The sequence below is a fragment of the Phascolarctos cinereus genome, unplaced genomic scaffold, assembly GCF_003287225.1.
Source record: "Phascolarctos cinereus isolate Bilbo 61053 unplaced genomic scaffold, phaCin_HiC Scaffold_4;HRSCAF=312, whole genome shotgun sequence".
Lineage (NCBI taxonomy): Eukaryota > Metazoa > Chordata > Mammalia > Diprotodontia > Phascolarctidae > Phascolarctos > Phascolarctos cinereus.
The window spans coordinates 478,594,321-478,620,870 of NW_027555847.1; the positions used below are offsets into that span (position 1 = coordinate 478,594,321).

A 26,550-nucleotide genomic window follows, 5' to 3' on the forward strand; every position below is an offset into this window, starting at 1 on the left:
CCTTTTATCTACTAGATCATATTGTTTCTCAAATTATTGTTAGTAATAATGATAATTAATTAATAATAATAGTGTTTCTACAGTGCTTTAATGCTTCCAAAATGCTTCACATATCTTATAACAACATTGATTACCTGAGGTAGGTGCTGTTAATCCCCATTTTACATTTGAGGGAACCGAGGTGGTCAGAGATTGAGTGATTTGCCCAGAATCACACAGTTAAGTAAGTGTATGAGACAAGATTTGAACTAAATTCTTTATGACTCCAGGTCTAACACTCTATCTCCTATTTCTCAAACCTCACCCCACCCTTTTCCAATTGCCAAAACCTGTGGGTTTCACCTTTGTAAAATCTCTCTAATATGTCCCCCTCTCTCTTCTGACACTGATACAGGCCCTCATAACCTCATGCCAGTTCTGTTGCATTAGGCTGCTAGTGGGCTGGCCTGCCACAAGTCTCTCCCCACTCCAATCCATCCTCCATTCAGCCACTAAAGAGCTTTTCATAAAATGCAGATCTGATCATGTCACCTTCTACACAATAAGCTCCAGTGACTTCCTATTTTCTCCAGGAGCAAATACAAAACTCTTTGCTTAGCATTCAAAGCCCTTTATAACCTAGCTACCTCCTATCTTTCCAGTCTCCTACCCCTACCCACCCCATTCCCAATGGGGCATCTGGTGGCTCAATAGATGGGGCCTGGAGTCAGGAACACCTGAGTTCAAATCCAGACTCAGATACTTGCTAGCTAGATGATCCTGGGCATATTTAACCTCTGTTTGCCTCAGTTTCCTCATCTGTAAAATGAGCTAGGGAATGAGATGGCAAACCACTTTAGCATCTTTGCAAAAAAAAAACCAAATGGGGTCAATGAGGTCATGAAAAGTCAGAGGCAGTTGAAACAACTGAACAATAACAGCAAACCTTTCCAATTTTCCTAAATCTTACTCCCTGACATATACTCTTCACTCCAATAACATTGACCTCCTGGCTATTGCACAAACAAGATACTCCATCTCTTGGCTCTGGCCATTCTCTCTGTCCCTCATGCCTGGAAATGCTTTCCCTCCCCCATTCTGATTTCTGACCTCCTTGGCTTCCTTGTCCTACAGGAAACTTTCCTCAACCCCTCTTAATACCAATGCCTTCCCTGTTAGTTATTTCCTATTTATCCTGTATATAGCTTGCTTTGCATATATTTGTTTGCATGTTGTTTCTCTAATTAGATTATAAGCTCCTTGAGGGCAGGGACTCTCTTTTGCCCCTTTTTTAATCCTCAATGATTAGTACAGTTCCTGGAACATAATTCCTACTATGATAAGTGTTAATATTACTTGTAACATCTAGTTGCTTAAAAAATTATAATATTAATAATAACAATAAAGTATTGTTACAAGGGTGTCAATAACCACTAGCTGGCATTATGATCCTGAAATATAGCAAAAAAAAATCTTATAACATGAATACTTTGGAATTAGTCAGGGCCTATAAGACTTTAAATCTTGCTAGACTGAACTGTGATAAGGTCTTGAACCTTAATGGATGCTGAGGGAGTGATATATCGCTGCATAACCATAGCCACCTGACACCAAATGATTCCTCTAACTAGATTATTTTGAAGTATGAAATGTGGCCTGTGGAAAGAGTTGTGGCAGAGCTATATTAATTGAATTAAGGTTTCCTAAGAAGCTAGATAGTGCAGTAGATAGAACATTGGACTTGTAGTACGGAAGTCCTGAGTTCAAATCTAGTTTTAGACCTTTATTAGCTGTATAACCCTAGGCAAGTCATCTAACTTCTCTGTACATCAGCTTCCTCATCTGTAAAATGGGAATCATAATAGCACCTACCTCCCAGGTTGTAGTGATAAAGAAAAGAAATATTTGTCAAGTGCTTTGAAAACCTTAAATCACTATTTAAATGCTAGATAACTATCCCCCTTCCACCCCCCAGGCCCTAGACTATTTATTTAGTGATAAGCTGAAAAGTCCATTAAAAGGAGTAGACAAGGTTTAGAAATGGGTGGGGGGACACTGCTCCTCATAAGGAAACCTGAAGAAAAAGTGTTGGAGGTCCCAGAATTTGTCCATTGTGCCTCACTCCAGAATAATCATTCTCCAAGGATTCATGTCTTTATACTATTGCAAAATGCTATCTCATCTCCACACTGAACCTGATTTCTTCCTAGTTTTATTTTCACGTTTCAGGCTAAGAGCAAACTCTATTCATGATAGCTTAAGACAATACTGATGAGAAAAGTATGTTGCTCTGGAATCCCTAGGATACATTGGAACACCGCTGAGTTAAATAATCATGCTCCTCACAGCAAGCCCACCTACTAAGTCCTGAAATATGGAGTTTATAAGATTATATGTGGTAAGGGCATGGCACAGGTAAAAGGACGTTGATGAGGATGGGATTTATACTCCAAAAAGGAAAAACCTTGGACTTTCCCCACAAGGCCAAATCTCTGGCATTTGCCTGAGGCCACACCCAGTCTCCCAATTCTGTTACCCTTAACCTAGCCTAGCCTTCCTTTTTCTTATCTCCCTATGGCCCCTGGCCACTTCCCACCCTTAATCCTAGTTAGACTCCATTTTCCCTTGGCCAGGTGGTCCAGGTCCCGGAGTTCTTTTGCCTCATAGACTACTTGGCCACTCCTAGATCCCTCCCATAGTCTTTTTGTATATAAGGTCCATCTTGTCTCATTAAGGTGCTCAGATTCTTAAAATCTAGCCACTGCTCAGGTTCTTATGATCTAGCCAATAGCCCAGTAATGTTCAGATTCCTTAAGAGTCTGCCCAATATAACGGATGTTCTAACAAACCTTGACTTTGGCTGAAAGAAGGCTTGGGTCAAATTCTTTGGACAGGACCCATTTGTTGTGATTTTGGGGTCCCAGCATCCCTAGACCCCTAAACCTCAAAAACATGATGGGGAGTATATTTAATATCTTTACTTTGCCAGGAATATAGTTTTCTGTTCACTTTCCTCCATGAACACTAAGTTGCATGTGCCTTGATGGTCCAGGACAGAAAAGATATAACTTTGTTTAAACTGATGTGGTAAATCAGGAATCAGGATGGAGTGGTATCAGTCTCACACTACAATGACATTTGAGGCTCAATAATCTCCAATTTTATGAATATAGCTAGGATTCTGGTAGAGGATACAAATGGGCAGAATAAACCCTAGCATATATTTTTTAAATTTTATTTTATTTTTAATTTATGGGATAAAATAAGTATTTCCATAACATAGTATAATAATAATTTTTAAAAAAAGGATTGCACATTAACCTGCAAATCTATTACATGCAACTTACTATTCCTTCAAATATATAACAGTTATCATGTAAATTTCTTTTTTCTTTTTTTTTTCTTCCCTCCCTCACCACCCTAGAAATGGCTACCATTAGACACAAATAGGTACGTGTGTGTGTGTGTGTGTGTGTGTGTGTGTGTGTGTGTGTGTGTGTGTAAAATTATTCTATACATACTCCTATTTATCAGTTCTTTCTCTGGGTACAGACAACATCTTTCTTTATCATCCTTATATGTCCTTTATTGTTAATTTGGGTATTTATAATAGTCAAAATTACTTATTAGCTCAAATCCTAGCATATATTGACCTCCAGGAATTTCTATAGGACCTGGCTTTCAAGCTCTAATGTGGGATAAAGTCATTCAATTAGAGCCTGAACTCCTGTAACAAGGGTGATTTGCAATTATATACATAATAGATTATAGGGGCATAGAGATTTAGAGCTAAAAGAGACATTAGAAGCCATCAAATCCAACTCATTCATTTTATATACAAGGAAACTGAGGCATGGAGTGGTTAAGTGACTTCCTTTGCATCTCACAGCTAATAAGTATCTTGAGGCAGAATTAGAACCCAAATTCATCATTCTACCTCTCTTCGAATGGGTTTATAGGACCCATTCTCTATATCTTTGGATGTGTTGATTTTTCTAACATAGCATAGCTCTCCTGGCTATGAGCAGAGGTTAGCTATAGTTGAGGGTATCTCAATGAAATTCTCAAAGAAGCAAGTGATTGAAAGGCTAGTTACCAAGTGGTCAAGGTCACTGAATGGTATTATTTTGGTCAGTTTCAAATTCCTCCAAGTAAAGCCAGGATTTGGTACTATATAAGTGTTTCCTTGTGAGAGCAGACACACCCCAGCAGAGGCTAGGTTTCATCATGTAAGACCTGAAGCCCAAGGGTAAATTTCTTCTACTTCTACAGTCTTCTTGTGGCAAATGGCAGTTGCTCTTGCTGGATAAATGTAAAGTTCTCCAAGCTTTAGAATCTCTTAAGAAGGGCTTCAGACTGTCTAGCAATCAGAAAGTAGGGATTCCAATGCCAGGACAGGGACCACGTAGGGCAGCTATAGATAGAATTCACTTGGGGGTCACCTGATACTTGCCACAACAGTTACTAGCAGTGTGGCCATAATATAGTCAATCTATCTCTGGATACATGTGTCAGAGAAAATAGGAAGTCAGATATGACTAGTGACAGGACCCTGGAATGTATGGGTGGCTGAATCAGGGAGAGGGACACACTAAATGGATGTTTAAGATTCTTCTATCCTGACATTGATGGATGAGTTCTGACAAAGGGGAAGTCAATTATACTTGGTCCAGCACTTCTCAGACAAAGTCAACAAACTCTTCTTAGACAGAGTCAGCCAATATGATCTCATTTCATTCCAGGCTCCGTGTCAACAGGCAGAAGATGACTGCATACTTAAGCTAACCTACAAGACCACCAAGTCCAATAGCTAGCAGCTTCCTCCCATCAAAGGTCTGCAAAATTGCCCTGTAGTGGATCATCCTCATTGACATATGGGATGATGACTGGGCAGATGAGAAACTTTGATTTTAAAGATAGTTGGTAGGGGAATAGGAGGGCCAGAAAACCTATAACAATTACAGCTGCTTCAGGAAAGGGAGCAGAGTCTTTTGTTGTTGTCATTCAGTTATGTCCAACTTTTTGTGACCCCATCTAGGGTCTTTTTGGCATAGATGTTGGAGTGGTTTGTCATTTCCTTCTCCAGCTCATTTTACAGATGAGGAAATAGAGGCAAACAGGGTTAAGTGACATCAAGGTCACATAGCTAGTAAGTGCTGAGGCTGGATTTGAACTCACAAATATGAGTCTATCCACTCTATCCACTGAGCCATCTAGCTGTGTTGTCCTTTACTCTTCACTCAAAATTTTCTAGCACATTGATGGTATAGGAATCAGTATGACTGGCTGGCTGGGGAGGATGTCTGAGCTCAGGACCATGCCTAACTAGTCTGTTCAGAAACAAGTAAGGCTATCGAGGTCCACAGGGCTTCTTGCTTTGAATGTTTAATCTTATCCTAGAGGGAAACATTATCCCCATATGGGGTAACATTTTTATGCCACTGAGTAAGAAGCCAGAAAGTATTCTATACCCAAATATGAGTGGGTGATGAGGAAATCCAGAATCAAGAGGGTTAACATTTAGCCAGTTGATATGCCTGAAGCCATCAGGTCTACTAAATACAACAGAGGTAATCAGAAAAGGCTACCCAAAGGCTTTGTGTGAAATAATATGTGCTTAGCAAACATTTAAGTGCTATGTAAATGATATCTATTTAACTATGTCTGTCTGTCTTTCTCTTTATGTGTCTGTCTGTCTATATTTTTATCAACCTATCATCATTACAGATATGGTGGAGAAATACCATTTGGAACAGCAGGGATACCAAATTCCAGCACTGTCAATGTAATTAGGTAAGAAGGAAGAATTTAAGTCAATTAAGTTCCTGCAGAATGGGGAGAAAAGTAATGAGTTGATGAAACCCAACTGGTTAGGCTAGGTTCCTTACCCCACCCCTACTCCACCGCATCCCCCAACCTCTCAAGCACAAGGGAAGCCTATACACAAAAATGAATGACAAATCCATGAATGCCACTGCTGACAGAAAATGAATTCTACCAGCCCCAGCATCTAGTCTTCTCAAGGCTACTCATAATTAGTACACTCAAAGGTACTTGGGAATCTATTTACCCTGAATTTATGTAAATGACCCCAACCAGATTTCTTTCTTCAGTCTCAAGACAAGTAAACCAAGCTTTTGACTGTCCTCATCATTCTGACTCATTCCAGAGTCTGGATGAAGACTATGGCCTGGTTTGTGATTATTTATGCAGAGTCAATTAATTCCCAGAACTAGACTAAACCTGGGATCTGGTGGGTAATAGAGACACAGATACATAGATCTTCTTGTATCATTTTGGAGCAAATGAATATTCCATCACTGATTTGTGTGCTAATCAATAAGCCCTGCAGTCAACTTAGAGGTGATTATGGATGTCTCTCTGCTCTTTGAGATTTAGAGGCAGATTATTTCAAGGTCCAAGAGAAAAGTCTAGAGTTACAAAACAGAGTACAGCAAAAACTAGCAAATGTGGCAGAGCAGAGGGCAGTTCATCAGAAACAAAAGAGGCAGGTACTCGTGAATGCAGGGAGCTTTGGGAAGGCTCCCAGTGACCTCTAAAATTTCCACTATATGGGACTCAGACTCAGGACAACCTAAGATTGAATCTTGTTCCCGGTGGTTTTGGAAGACCTCATTCTCAATGGCACTGAAAAGTGCCATGTGATTCTGGGCAAATAAGCTCGCTCTCTGCCTCAGTTTCCTCATCCGTAAAGTGGGTGTAATAACAGCTCCTACCTCACAGTGCTGTTGAGAGGATCAAAACAGTTAACATATGTAAAGTGCTTTGTAAATTGAAGTGCTGTATAAATGATAGGTATCATCATTATCATCATCATTGTTGTTATAATTATAATCTAGCAATTAAACTCAAACAGACTTCTAGAGGAGGATAGAAGGGCCTGGTATGCTATGGTCCATGAGATCACAAAGAGCCAGACATGACTGAATGACTGTACAAAAAACAAGCAATACCTAGAAGGAATATGACCCCACCAATCTAGTTTAACTCAGAAACTATCTTTATACTAATGCCCATTTATTCTCTCTTGGGAAGCAACTTGTATTTTTAATAACTACTTTGTATATCTGGCTTTAATATGTTGCATCTCAAATTCTTCTTAATTAGGCTCAAAATAAATGTCAGCTCATCAACATAATTTCATCAACACAACTTTTGCCCTCAATGAATAAACACATATACATATGCACATATATACATACAGATATACATACAGATATATACATATATATACACACACATATGGATATAGATATAGATACACACACATAACATTCTTCTTCAAAGAATCTAAGGTGACAACAACATAGGAATTGCCTATATTAGCCCAGCTCAGAGCCAAACCATGACTCCTCATCCTCTGCAATTCTTATCCACATCCTTCCATGTATCCCCAACAGAAGATCCACCTCTGGTGATGGAGGCTTTCCTCTGGGTCATGTTTGTTGTTATTGTTGTTGTTGTTGTTGTTGTTGCTGTTTGTCCTTCATTCTTGAAGAGGACCATGACATCAGGAAGATGATGTCATGAGTTACAAATGAATTGGATTTAAGTGAGGGAGGGCTATACAAGGTCGCCAGCCTCATTTTCTCTTCTAGAGTCATCTGGGTCCAGTGGCAAGATATAAATCAAGAAGATTGGAGAGGGCCCCGGGTCACGTTTATGTTCTGTGGGTAATAATGGAATACTTGGACTGTTTGCCCGTCCTTCCTTCTTTTCACATGACCGATATTCTTATTCCAACAATATCTTTTTTCAATGAGACCCTTATACTATTTCTGAAAAGTACTTGTGCCCATCATGCATCTCTCCATCACCTTTTCAGTTATCTACCCACAACTTTGATCCTTCAGAAAAATCTTATTTCAAGATTTGCAACCATATAGCACCAGAAATCCAAAAAGTGGAAAAAAGGGAAGTGCATGGGACTAAGAGTAGTGTATGACCCAGTGGAGGAAAGGTCACAGTGAGTGACCCTCTTATTTGCCCCAATTTAAAGCTCAGCTACATTTCATACAACTCTTCTTGAACACCTACTAACATATTTGGCCCCGGGAAAAGAAAACGTGAAGCAGACATATTTTGTCTTTGGTATTCTCTCACTTTTCATTTCAGAATCTTTTTTCCCTGGCTAGGTCATTGATTCCTCCTAGATGACTATACTGTGGCTCATTTACCCTTTCATAATCCTCCTTGAATATGGTGATAGAGAAATAGCATGATACAGGAAAATGCACCAGACTTGGTGTCAGTACAGACCAGTGTCCAAATATACCTCAGACCTGACCATGTAATTTCTCTGAGACTCAGCTTTCTTACCTGCAAAATGGGAATAATAATACCTGCAGTACTGACTTCAAAGGGCTATTGTAAAGACCAAATGAGTTACATCTTGGACAGATATTCATTTACTTGGAAAGTGAACTGGACCAAGACTGAACAGAAGGAAAGTGATCTAGATTGTATTTGGGAAATTGTATAGTATTTTTAATGAAGTAGAGCTTCTCTCTAAAACAAAAGACCATTATTTTATAACACCAATTTTCTTCCAGTGATAGGTGTATGTCATCAAATACCACAGTATCCAAATAATTAAAGCCACAACTAAAGCACAAAAGGCAATGGAGAGGCACACATTTGATGAGAGTAAATTTAATGTGTTGCCAATGAAGAATTATGCAGAAGAAACAATGTAAACAATATGAAGAGGATGTCTGACCAGAAAAGGAGGTTGGCTAGTCACGTAATGAGAACAAGAGATAACTGATGGGCAGTCCAACTGTTCTACTGGTATTCATGAAATACCAAGAATATAGAAAAAGAACCCCAGTATAATGGGATGTCACCCTCATGGCGTATTTACTGGAGGACATGAATAAGAGTTACAGAGAATAAGAAGGCATAGATGGGTTTCAGTCTGCACCTTGGGGGAAATACCTGCCTTGTTGAGATCATAGATTAAATGTGATTTTATGGAATAATAATCCAGTGAAAGTTTGTGGTGTTCATTCCTTCCAGAGACATTTATATTTTAATACATTAATTATCAATATTGATCTAAAAATTGTGATTGATACTATCCTCTGCCCCAGCTTAATTTTTGCCACTCTTACTATGGATATGGAAGAAGGCCACATATGAAGAAGTATCATTTTGCATTTTTTTGTTCACCATAGCAACTCATGAAATATAGAATCATCGCCTAGTGTCCTACCTAGAGGTTATAAATCTTTCTCTTTAGCTAAGTTGGTCCTCAACAAATACATTCTATCACCAGTATCATACTCAGTTTTTTTTTTCCCAACATGACAGAATACAGAACAAAAAGGTTACCATACACCACAATGAGGCATAGGAGTAGAGTTTTTGTGTACATTTGCAAACAAAACAAAACAAAAGCTATTAAAATTGAAAGGAAAAAAATCTAGTGGTAGCATTTCAAATGTATGCAAGGGCCTATTTGGTGATAAGGATGTCCTTTAAATAAGGTGACATCTTTGTCACCAAACGTGCCCCTGCTTTCAAATAAATGGCCACTTAACTATACATATTTTTAAAGCCAATCATAATTATGGATGATCCTATAAGTAGCTGACTAGTCAGAAAGCATCATTCACATATAAAATCCACATGCCATTCTTCAGTATACTCATGATTTTAAAAAGAAATAAATAAAAGACCCTAAAACACCATCTTCATTTCTATTATTGGCAAATTACTTAAACATTTGCTGAGAAAAAAATGAGAGCAGATGCTTACTCTTCCATCACACTGGCCATTCTTGACCCTGAGAAACATTCTTGGATTTTTCATACTTTCAAACATGCAAACCCCAGAGCTGATTTTGTGCACTTTCCAGTGAGATTCTTCGGACTGATTTCCTGCACCACTGCAACTCCCATCAGAATGGAGCGTCAGCGCCTGGCATAAGCTGGTGGTAAGCAGAACTACTGCACTATTGTGGAACACACCCTTTAAAGAAATTGATAGAAAGTTTAAGTATTAAGTAACAGCCTTGTTCTTCCTTTTGTTGTCTAGGATACCTATTCTCTGGCAAATATTCCTGATCTGAACATCTTAGGAAGAGGAGAATGATATAGCAATGAGTAGTAAAATCAGTCAGCAGACCTAGGCTCATATCCCAGCTCTGCTATTACCTTCCTATGTGTCTTTGTACAAATCACTGAGCCTCTCTGGACTTCAATTTTCTCTAAAATAGGGAGTAAAATAAGGAGCTTATGAGATATTCAGAAAAACATGGGAAGACATACATGAGCTGATGCAAAGGAAAGTAAGCAGAACCAGGAGGAAAAAATTCTACACAAAGACTACAACAATGGAGAGGGAAAGAATAAGAAAACAAAACTGGATCCTATGTAGTTATAGTGGCCAAGGTTGGCCCCAGAGAAGAGTTGAGAAAATATACTTCTATCCTTTTACTGCAGAGTTGGGAGACTACAGATGTGGAATGCTGCATATGTTGTCAAATATGGTAAGAGTTTTCATTTTGTTAAACTGTGTTGTCTTTTTTTCTTTTTAATCTTTAAAACAAAATCTTAATCTTTAAACAAACAAAAAAAGCTCACTATGGTAGGGGAGGAGAAAGGGCTATATTTGGAAAGAAGTGTAATGTATAAAATCCATCACTAAAACTAAAAATGGAGGAAAATAAATTAACCAATGACTATTGCAAAAATATTGTAAAAAAAATCAACAGCTTGGTAAAATAAAAACAGAAAATGAAAAAAGATATACAAAAATTCAGCAAAGAAAATAACTCCTTAAAAAATAGAATTAGCCAAATGGAAAAGGAAGTACAAAGGCTCAATAAAGAAAATAATATCTTAAAAATTATAATTGGGCAAGTAGAAGCTGATGACTCCATAAAACATCAAGTTACAATAAAACAAAATCAAAAGAAAAAAAGAAGGAAATGTGAAATTTCTCACTGGAAAAAATAACTCACCTGGAAAATAGATACAGAAGAGATAACTTAAAAATTATTGGACTACTTGATGGCCATGATTTAAAAAAAAAAAGGCCTGGTTAGCATCTTTCAAAAAATTATCAAGGAAAATTGCCCTGATATCATAGAACCAAACGGCAAAATAGAAATTGAAAGAATCCACCAATCACAACCTGAAAGTGATCCCAAAATGAAACCTTCCAGAAACATCATACTTAACTGACAGTCAATTGGGAATCTAGAAAATTCCCACAACACAAAGCAAGGAAACTTCCTGGAGATTTTTAGTGTTTTTGAAGGAAAGAAGGCAAATTTGGTTGCAAAACAAATGTTCTACTGCATATAACTATCTGTACTTGATTTATCCACTGCAAAGCCAAATAATCATGGAACTTTAGAGTTGAATGAGACCTAGGACATCATTAAGTTGAGTCCCGTCATTTTACACATGAAGATACTAGGTTCAGAGTGGTTAAATGATTTATAGGGATTTCAGTCAGGTAGTCAATTAGCAATTATCAAGTCCATATCATGTGCCAGGAACTGGGCTAAGTGCTGGAGGCATTGTGCTAAGAACTGAAATTTTATAAGTCATTCAGTGAAAGCTCATTTTACAAATGAAGAAACTGAGGCTGAAAGACATAAAGTGACTTGCCCAAGGTCACAGGGGTAATATATGACAGAGTTAGAATTCAAATCCATATGTAGTGTCCCACAGTTCTAGGCATTTACCACTGAACCATGTTCCTGAAAGTAGTTAGTTCTGAAACTAGTTAGTACTAGAACTAGAACCCAAGTTTTCTGAATCTAAATCCAAGGCCTTTCTACTACACTACATCTACAACCCTAAAAGAACATTCTAATGCATTGCAATCATATTTCATAGCAATATATTTAAACACTTGTCAATTTTCAGGGTAGTTTCATCTTGACGAATATATAGGTCTTGAACATATTTTTATGACGTTTTTATGCTTAAGTTCAAAAAGACTTAAAAAGGGAAAAGCATGAACCTTAAATTTGTTATTCACCAAGCTTATACAACATGAAAAAATTTTTAAATTATGATTCAGTTAATAACATGGGACCTACAAGTCTGAGAAGCTTTCAAATTCACATATACATTGTACAGCACATATCCCTAAAGCTTAGAAGGTAATGCAAACTATAACGGCAGGAGACTTGAGCGCCACCTAGTGGGAAACTTCCTGACTTCTACAAAATAATTTTAATTATTGAAGGGTTTTTTTTTTAATTGAGGAAAGTAAACCCATTGCTATCATTGCTTCAGATCACTTTCCTCCATCTTACCTTAGCATATATCACAAATTCTTTCAAGAGCCCTGCATAGCTGTCTGTTGATTCATCAGCTACTTTGCCTTGGCAATTGAAAGCAACTGTGTGACCAGGGACCATGACTGATTCCAGAATGACACAGCGATTGGGCAGATAGAGCACTCTAAGCTCACACGGACTTCCACCATTGGCCTAGAATAGAAAACTTTGAATTAGGAAAATGAAATAAATTAAAGAACTAAAATCTATGTGGTAATCTGTAGCACACAGCCTGAATCTAAGCCCATAAAGGGTTTGATTTTTTTTTCTTACACTTTCATTGTCCCACAGTAGTATAAAGTCATTGTTGTTGTCCGTGATATGGCACCACTTTCAACCATATCATTCTTCAGAACACCTGAGATCCATGCATGCATGGAGGTGGCATATTATATAATATATAATAACGTAATAATATTAAATAATATACAATATAATATATATCAACTATACAATGTGGCATATCATAAACTGCTTCTAAAACTTTCCTGAATAATATAAATAAAGGTCCTTAAAAGGAATTATCCTCATTGTGCTGAATTAAATAAGGCACTTTATAAAATAAAATAAATTTATAAAATGAAATAAAGCACTTAAAGTGATTTTAAAGGGTCACAGCCAATATTTCTTCCTTTAGGCAGGTATAGATACATACGAAACTTACATTGCTAGGTATTCTATAATGGCAAGATAATTCAATAATATTCTGTAAAGCTTTATAGAGTAGAAAGAACATTGGCTCTGAAGTCAAAAGACCTGAGTTCAAATCTTGTCCTTCACACTTCCTGTGTAACTGTAAACAAGTCATTTAAACTTCCTGGGCCTTGGTTTCCTAATCCGTAAAATGAAGAGAGTGGAACTAAATGGTTTCTGAGGTTCTTTCCACATCTATATCCATTTTAACATTAATTTATTTCAATTAATTGTCCTTAAATCACACTTGCTAAATAAACTTCTCATTTTCCATTCAAAACCTTTTGCCTTGGCTAGAAAGAAATGGCAATTGCAAAGGTGAGAAATACATAGATAACAACAAATTAAATCAGAAAGTTTTATAAAATTATTAATGAAAACAATTGTTTCTGCTTTGTTTTTAAAAGATAAGAAGTATTAGCACCCTGTGGCAATAAAAAATAACAACATACCATTCCAGTGGCCATTCCAGAGACATTATCAAGGCCAAGAGAAAGATTTCTTGTTTGATGACTTTGGAAAATGCATATGTTTCCTCTTTTGACAATAACATCGAAAAGACCTTTAAAAAATATTTTAAATGTTGATATTTTTTTCTTCATAAAGTTTTTCTTTTTTTTAGGCTGAATTTAAGGAATACCAGCAGAAAAAATATTTCCATATATCAAGGAGAATAGAGAAGAGGTTTTTACATGTGAAAATAAAAAGAATATTATAAAGAAGGATTATTTTAATTTTAAATACATTTTATTGATCTCTTTTGTCTTTACACAGCAAAAATTTCCCCCATTACCCCTGCTCCCAAAGCTATTCCATATAACCAATGAAATTTTTTTAAATGAAAAAAAGGTGAGAAAAAAATCAGCAAATCCAATCAAAATATCAAAAAAGTCTGAAAATATGTATAGTGCTCCATTCCCATGCATGTCCCCACCTCTGCCAAGTAGCAAGGTAGGAGTGTCTTCTCGCATCTCTTCTTTGGAGTCTTGTTCTTTAGAATTTTACAACATTCACTTATTATTTTTTGTGGCGGTTGACCTTTCCATCTACATTGTTGCAGTCATTGTATACATCAACACATTATTTTCAAAACTACCCTGGCCATCTATTTTCTTCTCAACTTCCTTCAGTTTTCTTCTATGTATTTAAAAAATGTTTCACTGGCAATATTTTCTGTTCTTTTCCTTTCTTTTTGGTAATCTTATCACTGCCTCAGTTCCACCAAATTCCCCCTCTAAATTAAAGAAAAACATAATCCTTGTAACATAAACATGCAAAAAAAATCACATATTTGTTACATCTAATAAACAGTTCACTTTTATGAAAACCTTTTTCTTTCAAAAATATATATTGCGAGTTTGGTTTTTTGTTGTTGTTGGGTTGGGGTTTTTTTTTATCACAGTTGCTGCTGAATTCTCAGATTAAACATTCTTCATTAGCTGAAGTAACCATCAGGTCTGAATTACAAATTATATAGACTATCCATGAAAAAATTTTTAATTCAAAAGTTACTTTCCTTTGTAATTCAGTATGTTCCTGAGCCACTTCTCTGACAATATAAAGGCATGCAAATGAATTCTAGTAAGAGTAAAGTATATATATTAAAAAAATAAAATAAAAGACACATGCTATATTCCAAACACAAATTGAAATAACTTGGGGATTAACAACTGATTTCAATTTTACACATGAATGCTCCCTTCCAACTAGATTTGGCCATTATTCAGAACTGACAAATAGCTACAAGATTCATTTTTCTTAGCAACAAAAAGCAATGACTACTATCTTTTTTTTAATAAAAGCAATTCAAAGATTGAAGAGTAAATTTAGGAAATGCAATTTTTTAACCTACCAGCCCTCCAACTATAAAAGTCTTCAAAAATTCTACACAGGACTTTAACAGTAAGGGTCTCCAGAAATAAATTATTTCTTTCCCTCAACTACCAACATAGTCTATCACAAGTCCTTTTCATAACACGTTGCCAGTACCTACTTATACAAAGTGAATTGGAGAGCTGTTATAATTACCTGAAAATTTAAGCCACATCCAAACATTCATTTTTATTTAAAATCAAACATATAATTGCCTAAGGTCTCCACTACACACACACACATATATACATATATATGCATACATACATACATACATACATACATACATATATGTGAAAATATGCAAAGTCAAAGGTAAACAAATGTGGGATTACTTGTCCAGAATATGTACAACTTCATTACTTAAATATCAGGTCTTATACAAAAAATTTTAAATGGTAGTCCAAAACTGGCGAGAATTTCAGATTGTATATAAATGAGCCCTTCTTTCCAAAGGTGAAAGACTTGTACATAAACTAAACACTACCTCTCACTGCAAGGGTGCTGCTTAATTAAACTCTAATTTATTTTTATCTTTCTAATAAAATGGTTCTTAATGGCTGAGAATTAAAGATCTTCATAAAATGAAACCACATTGATGATACTCCTGGGGGGACAGAGTAGAATGAGTAAAGATCTAAGAAGCAGAGATTTGATTTCTCATTCTGATCCTGATGCGAACTCTGTTGACCTTGGGCAAATCATTTAGTGTCATTCTCCCCACCCCCTCATCTGTGAAATCAGGGCAAGAATTCTCAGAAGACTGTTGTTCTGAATGATTTGCTAATTGTGTGGACTAATGAATTAATGATGGAAGATGTATTTGAAAAACAGAAGGGTTACTAAAAATGTGCTAAGAATAATTGTCATTTCTTCTATTGCATTCTATTTTGATCTGATGAATTCACGTAAATATAAAAAACAAAGATGTCCTTAAATATCTGATCTGAATCAGTAAAAGTATAAAAACACAATTGTATCAGTTTTCAGATAAAGTTACTCCAGGTATTTTCACTGGCTGAGCCCCACTTCTGCCCATGCCCAGAATGCTCTCCCTCTTCATCTCTTGGCTTTCCTGGCTTCTTTCAAGTCCCAACCAAATACATTCATTCTATAAGAAGCCTTTCCTGGTCCTCCTTAATTAGAGTGACTTCTCTCTGTTGATTATTTTCACTCTGTCCAGTATGTAGCTTGCATGTACATAGTTCTTTGCATTTTGTCTCTCCTATTAGACTACGAGATCCTTGAGAATAGGAATTGCCTTCTGCCTTCCTTTGTGTCCCCAGTGCTTAGCAAAGTGCCTGGCACATAATAGGAGCTTAATAAGTGTTTATTGACTGACTTCATTTAAAAGTCAATAAATGATCCACATCATTCTTGATTTAAGGCTGTCAAAAATATCAAAATCTGAGCCAAATTTCTTTCATTACACTTGTAGGTGCAAAGAAAATATATTGGGAGAGTCATAACACACCAAGGAATATTCAGTCTGTTCTTTCTGAATTGTGATGTGAAGTAATATGCTATATTTGAAATCAACATCTAATTATTTAGTCAATTTAGTCAATGTGAAGAGATTCTAATCATGGTACTTGCCAAAAACTCCAATCATGATGCTTACTACTAACTCTAATCATGTTCTTTACTACAAACTCTATTCGTGTTACTTACTAGAAATTCTAATCATGATACTTACTACAAACTTTACTCATGTAACTTTCTGCAAACTTCAATCATTACTTATCATAAACTCTAATCATGATACTTCTTGAGTCTCAGAGGAAATATTCTGCAGCCAATATGTAACCCCTCCCCACCCTACCCCAAGAATTTTTTCATTGCCTTTTGGATCACTCTACAACATTAGTTCCTTGGAGATTGTGGCATCACAACATTTACAAACATATAGCTTCGATGAAAGAAAACTGATGCTAAAGATATGGTTTTTTTTCCACTCAAGAGCAAGTCAGAATCATTAAGCACACAGCTCAATTGCTCAAATTCAATATAATCAACTCTCTTACTCATATTTAATCCTGGAACTAACTCGGTGTCGAACTGTACAGTCTGTCTAAAATCTATGTGTTGAAATAATACTTAAATGGACCAGCCAATCAACTAAATGTCTTGACAATTGGCTTTTTTCAAAAACTGAGTTTTTCTTTATGAGTTGTTCAGAATGCTGGAGAATCATGAACTACATGATTCTGAGGGTCTTCTTCACTTATAAATCTAGGATCCTATGAACCTCATTTGCCAATGTGCTATATAAGGAAGTTGAAGTAAAACTTCAGACAAAATCAGGAAAAACACCTGAAACAGACCAAGTACATGCCAAAGAAATATTTTAAATCTTTTAGAGTAATCATGGACCTCATTGAGAATGTCCTATAAGGTCCTGGGCCTTGAAGTAATCAACTCAAAATTGTTTACAAACAGGAACATCTTCACCATCTTTAGGGAATCCTTTTTTGTGGACCATGTATAGGGCATCCATGACAGTAAAAAGGAACAAACACCTCTGAAGAGCATACATTTCACTGTTGAATGCCTGACCTTAATAAGATGGTTGTTGACCAAAGGTTTCTGTAGTTGTACTTATTATTACATTCTGTATGATCTTCCTGTAGGCATGAAAGACTCCTGGAGAGGCAGCCTAGTGGTAAAAGCACTAGCTCTAGATGCAGAAAACCTAGATTCATATACTGTCTCATTGTCTGTGTTACATTAGACAAATCACTTAACCTACCTGTGGATCAGTTTCCTTATCTGTAAAATGAGGTGGGAGGAAGAGAAAGGAAAAGGGGAAAGGGATAATGGGGGGCTATGAACAAGATGGCCTATGACTTCCCTTCCAACTCTCAGTCTATGATCATATGAACCTTGTTGGAGGAGAGTCCTTACTTAACACAAGAGGCATGTTAGTAAATGTTTAATAACTGGCTCCTTCTCTCTCCCCACTCTCTCTTTATCTCTCACAAACACATATAGATATGATATATATTATTATCAGTAATATCATATATAAGTATTTTAAATACATGTTACATAAAACATATTTTATATATTATATTTAAATATATTTTATATATTATATCTACATATTCTTTGTAGAGAGATATAGATTTGTATTGGAATAGCAGATAGAGTACTGGGCTTAGAATCAGGAAGACTCATCTTCATGAGTTCAATTCCAGTCTCAGACACTTAACAACTATGTGACACTGGGCAAGTCACTTTGCCCCATTTGCCTCAGTTCCTCATCTGCAAAAGGGCTGGAGAAGGAAATCACAAACCACTCTAGTCTCTTTGCCAAGAAAACCCCAAGTGGGGTCATGAAGAATCAGCGACAACTGAAGCAAATCAACAACAACATACACATATACTTTATGCATGTCACATTTTAAGTTTAATCTACATTATCAACATTTCCTCCATCACATTCTTAAATCTAGAAATCAGCAAAACAAATTAAGCCCTGATTTGTAAAATTTGCTGATTTCCAAGGTATAAATGCTTACATTGAAAATTTGACAATTGACTCAAGATGGAACAAGCTATCTCCAGCACATCCCTACTTAAGACTATATTTTGTTCTGTTGAATCAAACAATATTTAATTTTTTTTCTAAACTATTCAATCAATTATGTGAATGTGATGAAATCTGCACTAGTGAATCATTTGAAAAAGTTTACTTGGTTCCCCTCTAAACCTCATAAAGAACGCTGAATTTACCTGTGGATCACACTCATAAAGGTTTTACAAGAATTTCCTTATCTTTGTAGGAAAATAGGCCTATAAGCCAGTACTTAATTAGTGTCCTCAATCGCCTTTTAGGGGATAATAAGATCACCTGTGACTGATTCCCCTTCTTTTCCCCCACCTAGAGATACCTTGTAAAGATGGCTGCTCCCTCCAATGTTTTCAAGATTGAATTGCCTCCAGAACAGATGTCTTTGGTGGGTATTTGTTCGATTCTAGTTGCTATTTCTCACTTTAACTTCTTAAGCGGTGTTTCAAGTTTGCCTTGAAGCACACTGGCACACTGAAGATTCAGAGGATCATAGACTGGTCAGTCAAAAGTGAGTCAACAAAATCGACTAAATGCTTACTCATACCAGGCACTGTACTAAGCACTGGGGATACAATAAAAGTGCAAAGCGCAGTCCTTGAACTCCAGGAGTTCATATTATAATGAGGGTAGGGTGGGAAAGAGTTGTAGATGCAAGATATGTATCTGGTACATGGAGGTAATCTCAGGGAAGGCACTGAAGGAGGGAGTGGGGCATGGAAACGATGGGGCAGAGAAGAAGGAAAGACCTCTAGTTGGAAATAGAATCTTGAAGGAAGCTAGAATGCAGAGACTAGGAGAAAAAGCATTCTAGGCATGGACTTGGAGGGAGGGGGAGGGGGGAGAGCCAACAAAAAGTTCATAGTGCTAGAAGATGGAATGTCATGTTTTAGGAAAGCAAGGTAGCCAGTGTCGGTGGGTCATAGGTTATGTGAAACGGAATAAATTGTATGAAGAATGGAAAAGTCAAACAGACTGAAATGTTGAACAGAGCATTTTATATTTTATCCTGGAAGTAACAAGAGTCACTGAAATTTATTGACTGGAGGGCAAAGGCAGGTGGTCTGATCTGCACTTTTGGAAAATCCCTTTGGGAGCTAAATAGGAGAATGGATTGTAGTGGAGAGATCTGAGGCAGGGAAATTACTTGGCCAAAAGACTATTGCAACAGTCTAGGTATGAAGTGATGAGGGCTTGAACCAAGGTGGTGACTGGGAGTGGAGAAAAAGAGACATAAACAGAAGAAGTCTTAAAGGTAGAAAGGATAAGACAACAAGAGATTGGGTATATGAGACAAGTATGAGAGAAGAGTAAAGGATGACACTGAAGTTGTAGGCCTCAGTGACTAGGAGAAAGATGGTACCCTCAACAATAATAGTGAAGCATAGAAGACACGAAAGTTTTGAGGGAAATACACTGATTTCTAGATTCACACATATTGAGTTTGAGATTTTTATGAAATATTCAGTTAAAGATATACAAAAGAAGTCATGATGAAAGGCTGGAATTCAGGAAAGAGACTAGAGTTGGGTATATATAAAGCTGGGAATCTTTTGCATAGTGATGATAATAAATTCATGGAAGGTAAAGAGATCACAGAGCAAGACAGTGTAGAGGAAAAAGAAAACAAAGCCCAGGACCCAGGAAAGACCAAAGATGTCTGTAGAAGGGTTTGCCCTGGAAGGAGAAGGTCCACCCCTTCACATGAGCAGAGAGTGGTAGATGTCTGAGTGATATGAGATGGGGAAGAGGGGAGACAAGGAGCTTTCAGCGAATGGCCTAAATTTTATTAGATGAGAAACTAAAGAAAAAAAAAGATCTTAAAAAGCACCTACTTCAAGTCCCTCATTTGATAGATGATAAAATAGAGCAGAGAGGATGTGACTAGACCACAGTCACATAGAGTATCAGAATCTAGAACTGAACTGAGGTCTTCTGATACCAAGTACAGTACCTCTTTCCACTACATCATGCTGCTCCAAAAATAACGATTCTTTGTCACTGGGTAAAGAAAAAAACCTTTTTAATGAAACATGGACATATTTGTTCCACTATTCATCTATGTGTTGTCTTTCTCTCAGGATTATCACTGTTTCTGGTACTGAAAGAACTGACAGATATGATTGCTGAGTCCCGGTCAGTGATACTTGAATGATCAAAGGGAAATGGAGAGTTACTACAAAACTAAAGAAGAACAAATATATCTTAAAAAAAAAAGGAAGATAAAAATATATGAAAATTATAGCCTAGTGAGCTTGATTCAAATCCTGGAAAAATCCTCAAGTGGATCATAGGGATTATTGGTGAACATCCTAAAAGGTAAGCAGGCATTATGAAGAGAATGGCTTATACTTATTAACTGACTTTTTCAAAAGTAAGTCATGCCAGACTAACCTCATTTCCTCTTCTAACAAGATCACTAGATTAGCCAAATAGGGAAATACTGTGGGTAGAGTTTATCTAAATTTTAGCAAAACTTTTGATAACATACCCCAAACTAGTCTCGTGAAGAAGATAGATATGGAAGCAGTGATAATATAAACATAATTAAATGAAATCAAGACTGATTGGATGACCAGATTCTAAGAGTTAATGGTTCAATGACAACGAGGTGGGAGGTCCTCCGTGTGGTATTCTAGGAATCTGTGTCTGACCCTGTGTTGTTTAACATTTTTTAATCAGTGGCTTGGATAAGCTAAGTGGCATGCTCACCAAACTTGCAGATGATGCAGAGATGAGAAGGATAGCTAACATACTGGACAACAGTCAGGATCCAAAAAAGACCTTTATAAGATAGGGCAATGGGCTAAATCTAATAAGACAACATTTATAGGGCTAAGTGTAAAGTCTCAACACTCAGTAGGGAAACAAACAAACAAAAATTTTACAAGTATGGTTAGGTTGTTGTTCTGAAAAAGATCTAGAGGTTTCAGTGGAAGGCAAGCACAGTATGAGTTAGCTAATGAAATCTTCTACTGCACTAAGAGAAGTAAAACTTCCAGGAATAGGCAGGTGATAGTTCTCCAGTGATTTTGCCTATCACATCTCAACTGAAGTATTTTGTTTTCTTCTGGTAGCCATGGTTTAAGAAAAAATAGTGACAAACCTAAATTCCATGTCATACACAGATTGGTTGAAGAAAGTTAGCATGTGTAACCTGGAGAAGAGAAGAAATTTGACTTGTTCTGTTTAGTCCTAGAGGGCAGAACCATTCCAAAGAGGCCAATCAAGGTTTAAAATCCAGAAGAAACTTCCTAACAAATAGAGCTATCCAAAAGTTAAATAGGCAGCCCTGAGTATGGCTTTCCCCCTTGTTGGAGGCACTGAAGCAGAGAATGAATGACTGCTTGTCAGATGCATCATGGTGCTGATTCCTTTCATGATAGAATTATACCAGGTGACTGCTGGGGTCCCTTCCAGGTGGCTGAGTTAGATCACAGGCAGTTTTCTGTAGCCTCTTTTTTTTCTCTGTTTTTTACTATTCTACAATATAATACAGCTCATAATTTTCTGTCCCCCTTTTCCTTTTACTAATGAATCTATAAAGACTTCTGGCCAAGATAACTTCATGAACAGGAGATAGCCGGCTTAGCTGCCATATTCGTACTCTAGCAAAAAATTGAAGTTCATACTAGACAGAATAATGACCAAGAAGTCCTAGGAACCACAAAAAGCTAGCCAGAAGCCCACAAGGAACAAGAAAAGGAGTCTACCAACAAATCCATCTCTAGCATGGAGTAGCTTCCCAGTGCAACCAGAAGTAGGCCAGGAACACACATAATCCTAAAAGACTTTGCATCTAGAGGAAGAAGTGGCAGAGGGATTCTTTGAGAAAGCCCTAGGGTGGAGACCTTGGTAGACGTAGGAAGTGGAACTGGACAGTAAACAATGTGATTCCACAGGGCTGAGACAAGGATAGCCTAGAACAGGGGTGGGGAACCTGCAGCCTCAAGGCCACCTGTGGACCTCTAGGTCCTCAAGTGTGGCCCTTTGACTGAATCCAAATTTTCACAGAACAAATCCTTTTATTAAGGGGATTTGTTCTGTAAAATTTGGACTCAATCAAAAGGTCACACCCAAGGACCTAGAAGGCCACATGTAGCCTCCAGGCTACGGGTTTCTCACCTCTGGTCTAGGCCCAGGAACTCTGAAAAGTCTGTGCTAGCTGAATGCTGTGTGTGCCTTGACCTGCCCCCATCAAGGCTTGGGTGGAATATACAAGTTGGAATGTTGTACATGCCTCGACTGGCCCCCATCAAGGCTTAGGGGATGCTGTAGGACTTGGAGCTCCTACTATATTCTTGCCCACCCCTGCAAGAAAAGTAATTAGGGAAAGCTATAGGAGTTGGTATTCCCAATATCAGCAATCTCATTAAGAAGAATAGAATAAAGTAATTAAATGATCCCTCATTATGTCTCTGTTCCTGTCCTTCTGGCTGCCCAGATCAAAAGAGGACTTGCTAGAGGCCAGAGCCCAAAAGCTCCAGTGGCTCCTGCCCTACAGTCTGTAATACCTACAATCTGAGACTCAAAGGGGAAAAAAAATCATTTTTCCATAAAAACCACATGAGTATCTAGGAGAAATGAAAAGAAAAAATTAAAGTTTCAGGGAAAGAATTGAAAAGAGAATAAAAAGCTTGGAAGAGAAAATGGCATGCTCCTGAAGCACTGGCACTCTCTGAAAACTAGATAGACTAGAAAAGACTATACTGGAGTCAGTGACTATGTAGCAGCAAGAGATGTTAGAACAAAATCAAAAGTGAAAAAATAGAAGATTTAAGAAATCCAATATCAAAAACAATTGACTGAGTCAAGGAGAGATAGTTTGGGAATCACTGAACTCCCTAAAAACCATGATATTTTAAAAGAAAACTGCCCTGATCTATGAGAACTGGAGGGCAAAGTAAACATGAAAATAATTAATTGGTAACCTCCTGAAAGCCACCCCAAAAGAAAAGTCCTGAGGATGTCATAACCCAAATCATGAGTTCTGTGTCAAAGAAAAATAAATACTATAAATATCCTGAAAGAAGCAGTTCATATATGAAAGATCATAGTCAGGATCACCCTAGACATGGCAGCTTCTACTATAAATGACAGGAGATCTTGTAATAAAATATTCCCAAAAGCAAAAAATCTAGACTTACAACAAGAATAACTTACTTTGCAAAACTAAGTATAATTCCATAGAAGAAAAAAATGGACCTTTTAATGGAATAGAAATATTCCTGATGAAAATTCCAGACCTGAGTAGTAACTTTGAAATAGACATGAATCCAGAGAAACCAAGAAAAGCAAATTCATTTAGCAAACAGAAAGCTGTAGGATGATATAATGCTAGAATTCTAATAGAGAGAGAAGAAAAGAATATCCCTTTAGAATTTTAACATCTTCAAAGGGTATTGAAGAAAAACAGAGGTCTTAAGGGTAGATTGGTTTTATTCTAAGATTGCGAAGAAGGGAAAGAGAAGGGAATAAAGAAAAGGATAAAGGAAGAATAAGGCAGGTAGAACTTGACATTAATCATAACCTGCATTGGGTGGGAGAAATATGCAAACATGGAGGAAGGAGTGGGAGGTGGACAACAAATGAACTTCATTCCTCTCTGAAATGAACAATGGAACATTGAACACACGTGGTTTGGCATAAATATACATCAAATTCAACAGGGAAATAAGTATGATGGTTGGGTGGGTGAGAATGGGATTAAGAGGGAAGTTAATATCCACCAAAAAAAAATAGTCATAAGCAAAACAAATTCCCTAATGCTGAAGGGAAGTTAAAAGGATGTTTTGCCTGGAATCAGGAGGACCTGAGTTCAAATCCAGACTCAGACCAGACATTTGACACTTTTGTTGTTGTTTTTAAAGAACAAGAATCTAAGGAGGGCAGATGCTTTAGTCTGCCTTTTAAACAACTGTGGAATGGCTGAACAAATTTGGGAATATAAATGTGCTGTTGTTGTTCAATTGTTTTCAGCTGTGTCAGACTCTTCATGATTCTATTTGGGATTTTCTTGGCAAAGATACTGAAATGACTTGTCATTTCCTTCTCCAGCGCATTTTATAGATGATGAAACTAAGGCAAACAGGATAAATGACTTGCCCAGGGTCACAGAGCTGATAAATGTCTGAAGCCAGATTTTTAACTCAGAAAGAGGAGTCTTCCTGATTCTAGGTCCAGCACTCTATCCACTGTGCCATGAAACTGCCAATATAAATGAAGTAGAATATTACTTCACCATAAGAAATGGGAAAAAAGGAGATTTGGGAGGACCATAAGTAATACAAACTAACAAAGAGCAAGCTGAGCAGAACCAGAAAAAAATTTATGCAAGAACAACATAAAGAAAAACAAGTTTGAAAGATTTAAGAACTCTGAACGAAGAAATGATTCTGTCTCCCTAAAGGATCTATGATGAAGCAGATTAGTCAGCTTCTAAAAGAGTTGATCAATACAAAGTCCAAAAAGATACATAATAATTTTGGAAATAACTACTGGGCAGATTCATTTTGTTGAAAATACCGTTTTATTTCTTTCTCTCATTTTTAATGGGGAAAAGTGGATTAGCAATAGTGAGAGAGGGAGGGAGGGAAGGAAGGAAAGAGAGAGAGAGAGAGAGAGAGAGAGAGAGAGAGAGAGAGAGAGAGACTTTTTTTCATGCATAGAAGAGCCAGATGTGGTGGGCCATGCTTCTAATCCCTGCTACTAAGGAAGGCTGAAGGTGGAGGATGACTTAAATTCTGGAGTTCTGAACTGCAGTAGAACTAAAGATGATTGGATAGAAATACTAAGTCCAGAATTAATGTGGTGAATCTCCTACTTTTTCTCCCAACAGCAGGTTACCATGGTGCCTATCAGGAGTGGTAAACTGGCCCACATCAGAAAAATGGAGCAGATTAAAGCTTCTATATCAATCAGCACCAGAATTTGGATCTGTCCAGTGAATGACTGCTGCAATTTCAATTCAAGCAAGATAAGGAAACACAGCACCTTCCAAAAAATGCACAGCAAAGACTAAGGCTCATACAACAAGTCAGAAGGAGATTACAGGGGATCCTTTTCTGGCACTGGGCACAGGACTCTGTGGCATTGCCAATATTCAATTTCCAGTTGAAGCATCAGGGTGTAGAACACTAACTCCCTAGAACGTGCAGAAACAGGGAAGCCTGGATCCTAGTCACAGGTCTAGGGTGGAAAAGAGTACATGTGGTCACTCAAATACCAGAGCACAGGTCAGGAGAGGAGTGACCAGACCTCTCCTTTGATCGTACCATCTTGGAAATGCTGAAAACTTACAGATCTCTAGAACTAGCTCTGAGAACAACAGAACGAAAAACCTGAAGCTTGAGACAGTGCCTCCTCCATCCTGGGAGTAGAGCTCAACTTTAACTTGAAGAAGCTAAAAGTCAAGAAATAGGCTGGGGAAATAAGCAAATGACAAAAAAAAAAGAACCTTACCATAGAAATTTACCATGTGACAGGGAAGATTAAGACACAAACTCAGAAGAGGACAACAAAATCAAAACAGCTACATCCAAAGCCTCAAAGAAAAATGTGAATTGGTTTCAGCACTCCAACCCCCCCAAAAAAAAAAGACTTCCTAGATGAGCTCCAAAAAAGATTTTTAAGCTCAAATAAAAGGGGTAAAGGAAAATTAGGAAAATAAATGAGAGTGATGCAAGAAAATCATTTTTTAAAAAGGTCAACAGCTTAGAAAAGAAGGCACAAAAAATTTTGAAGGGAAAAATTCCTTAAAAAGCAGAATTAGCCAAATGGAAAAGGAGACACAAAAGCTCACTGAAGAAAATAATCCCTTAAAAAATTAGAATTGAGCAAGTGGAAGCTAATGACTTTATGAGAAATTGAGAAACAATAAAACAAAATCAAAAGAAGAAGAAATAGAAGAAAATCTGAAATATTTCACTGGAAAAACAACTGACCTGGAAAACAGAGTAAGGAGAGATAATTTAAGAATTACTGTACTACTTGAAAGCCATGATTTAAAAAAAAAATAGCTTAGGCACAATATTATAAGATTATCGAGAAAACTGCCCTGGTATCCCGAAACTAGAGGATAAAATAGAAATTGAAAGGATCTGCCAATTATCCC

At 37.0% G+C, this 26,550-nt stretch overlaps 1 protein-coding gene across 2 annotated transcripts in view; it reads right to left on the reverse strand.

Annotated features, from left to right (window-relative positions):
• RP1 (RP1 axonemal microtubule associated) overlaps positions 1-26,550 on the reverse strand; it is a 655,430-nt gene that overhangs the window by 490,691 nt on the left and 138,189 nt on the right. For both annotated transcript variants that reach the window (XM_021005939.2, XM_078153415.1), the window contains exons 15-17: positions 13,447-13,556; positions 12,278-12,454; positions 9,760-9,972 (exon numbers count right to left, since the gene is read on the reverse strand). In XM_021005939.2, the coding sequence (XP_020861598.1) occupies positions 9,760-9,972; positions 12,278-12,454; positions 13,447-13,556 (500 nt within the window). The remainder of the gene's footprint in view (positions 1-9,759; positions 9,973-12,277; positions 12,455-13,446; positions 13,557-26,550) is intronic.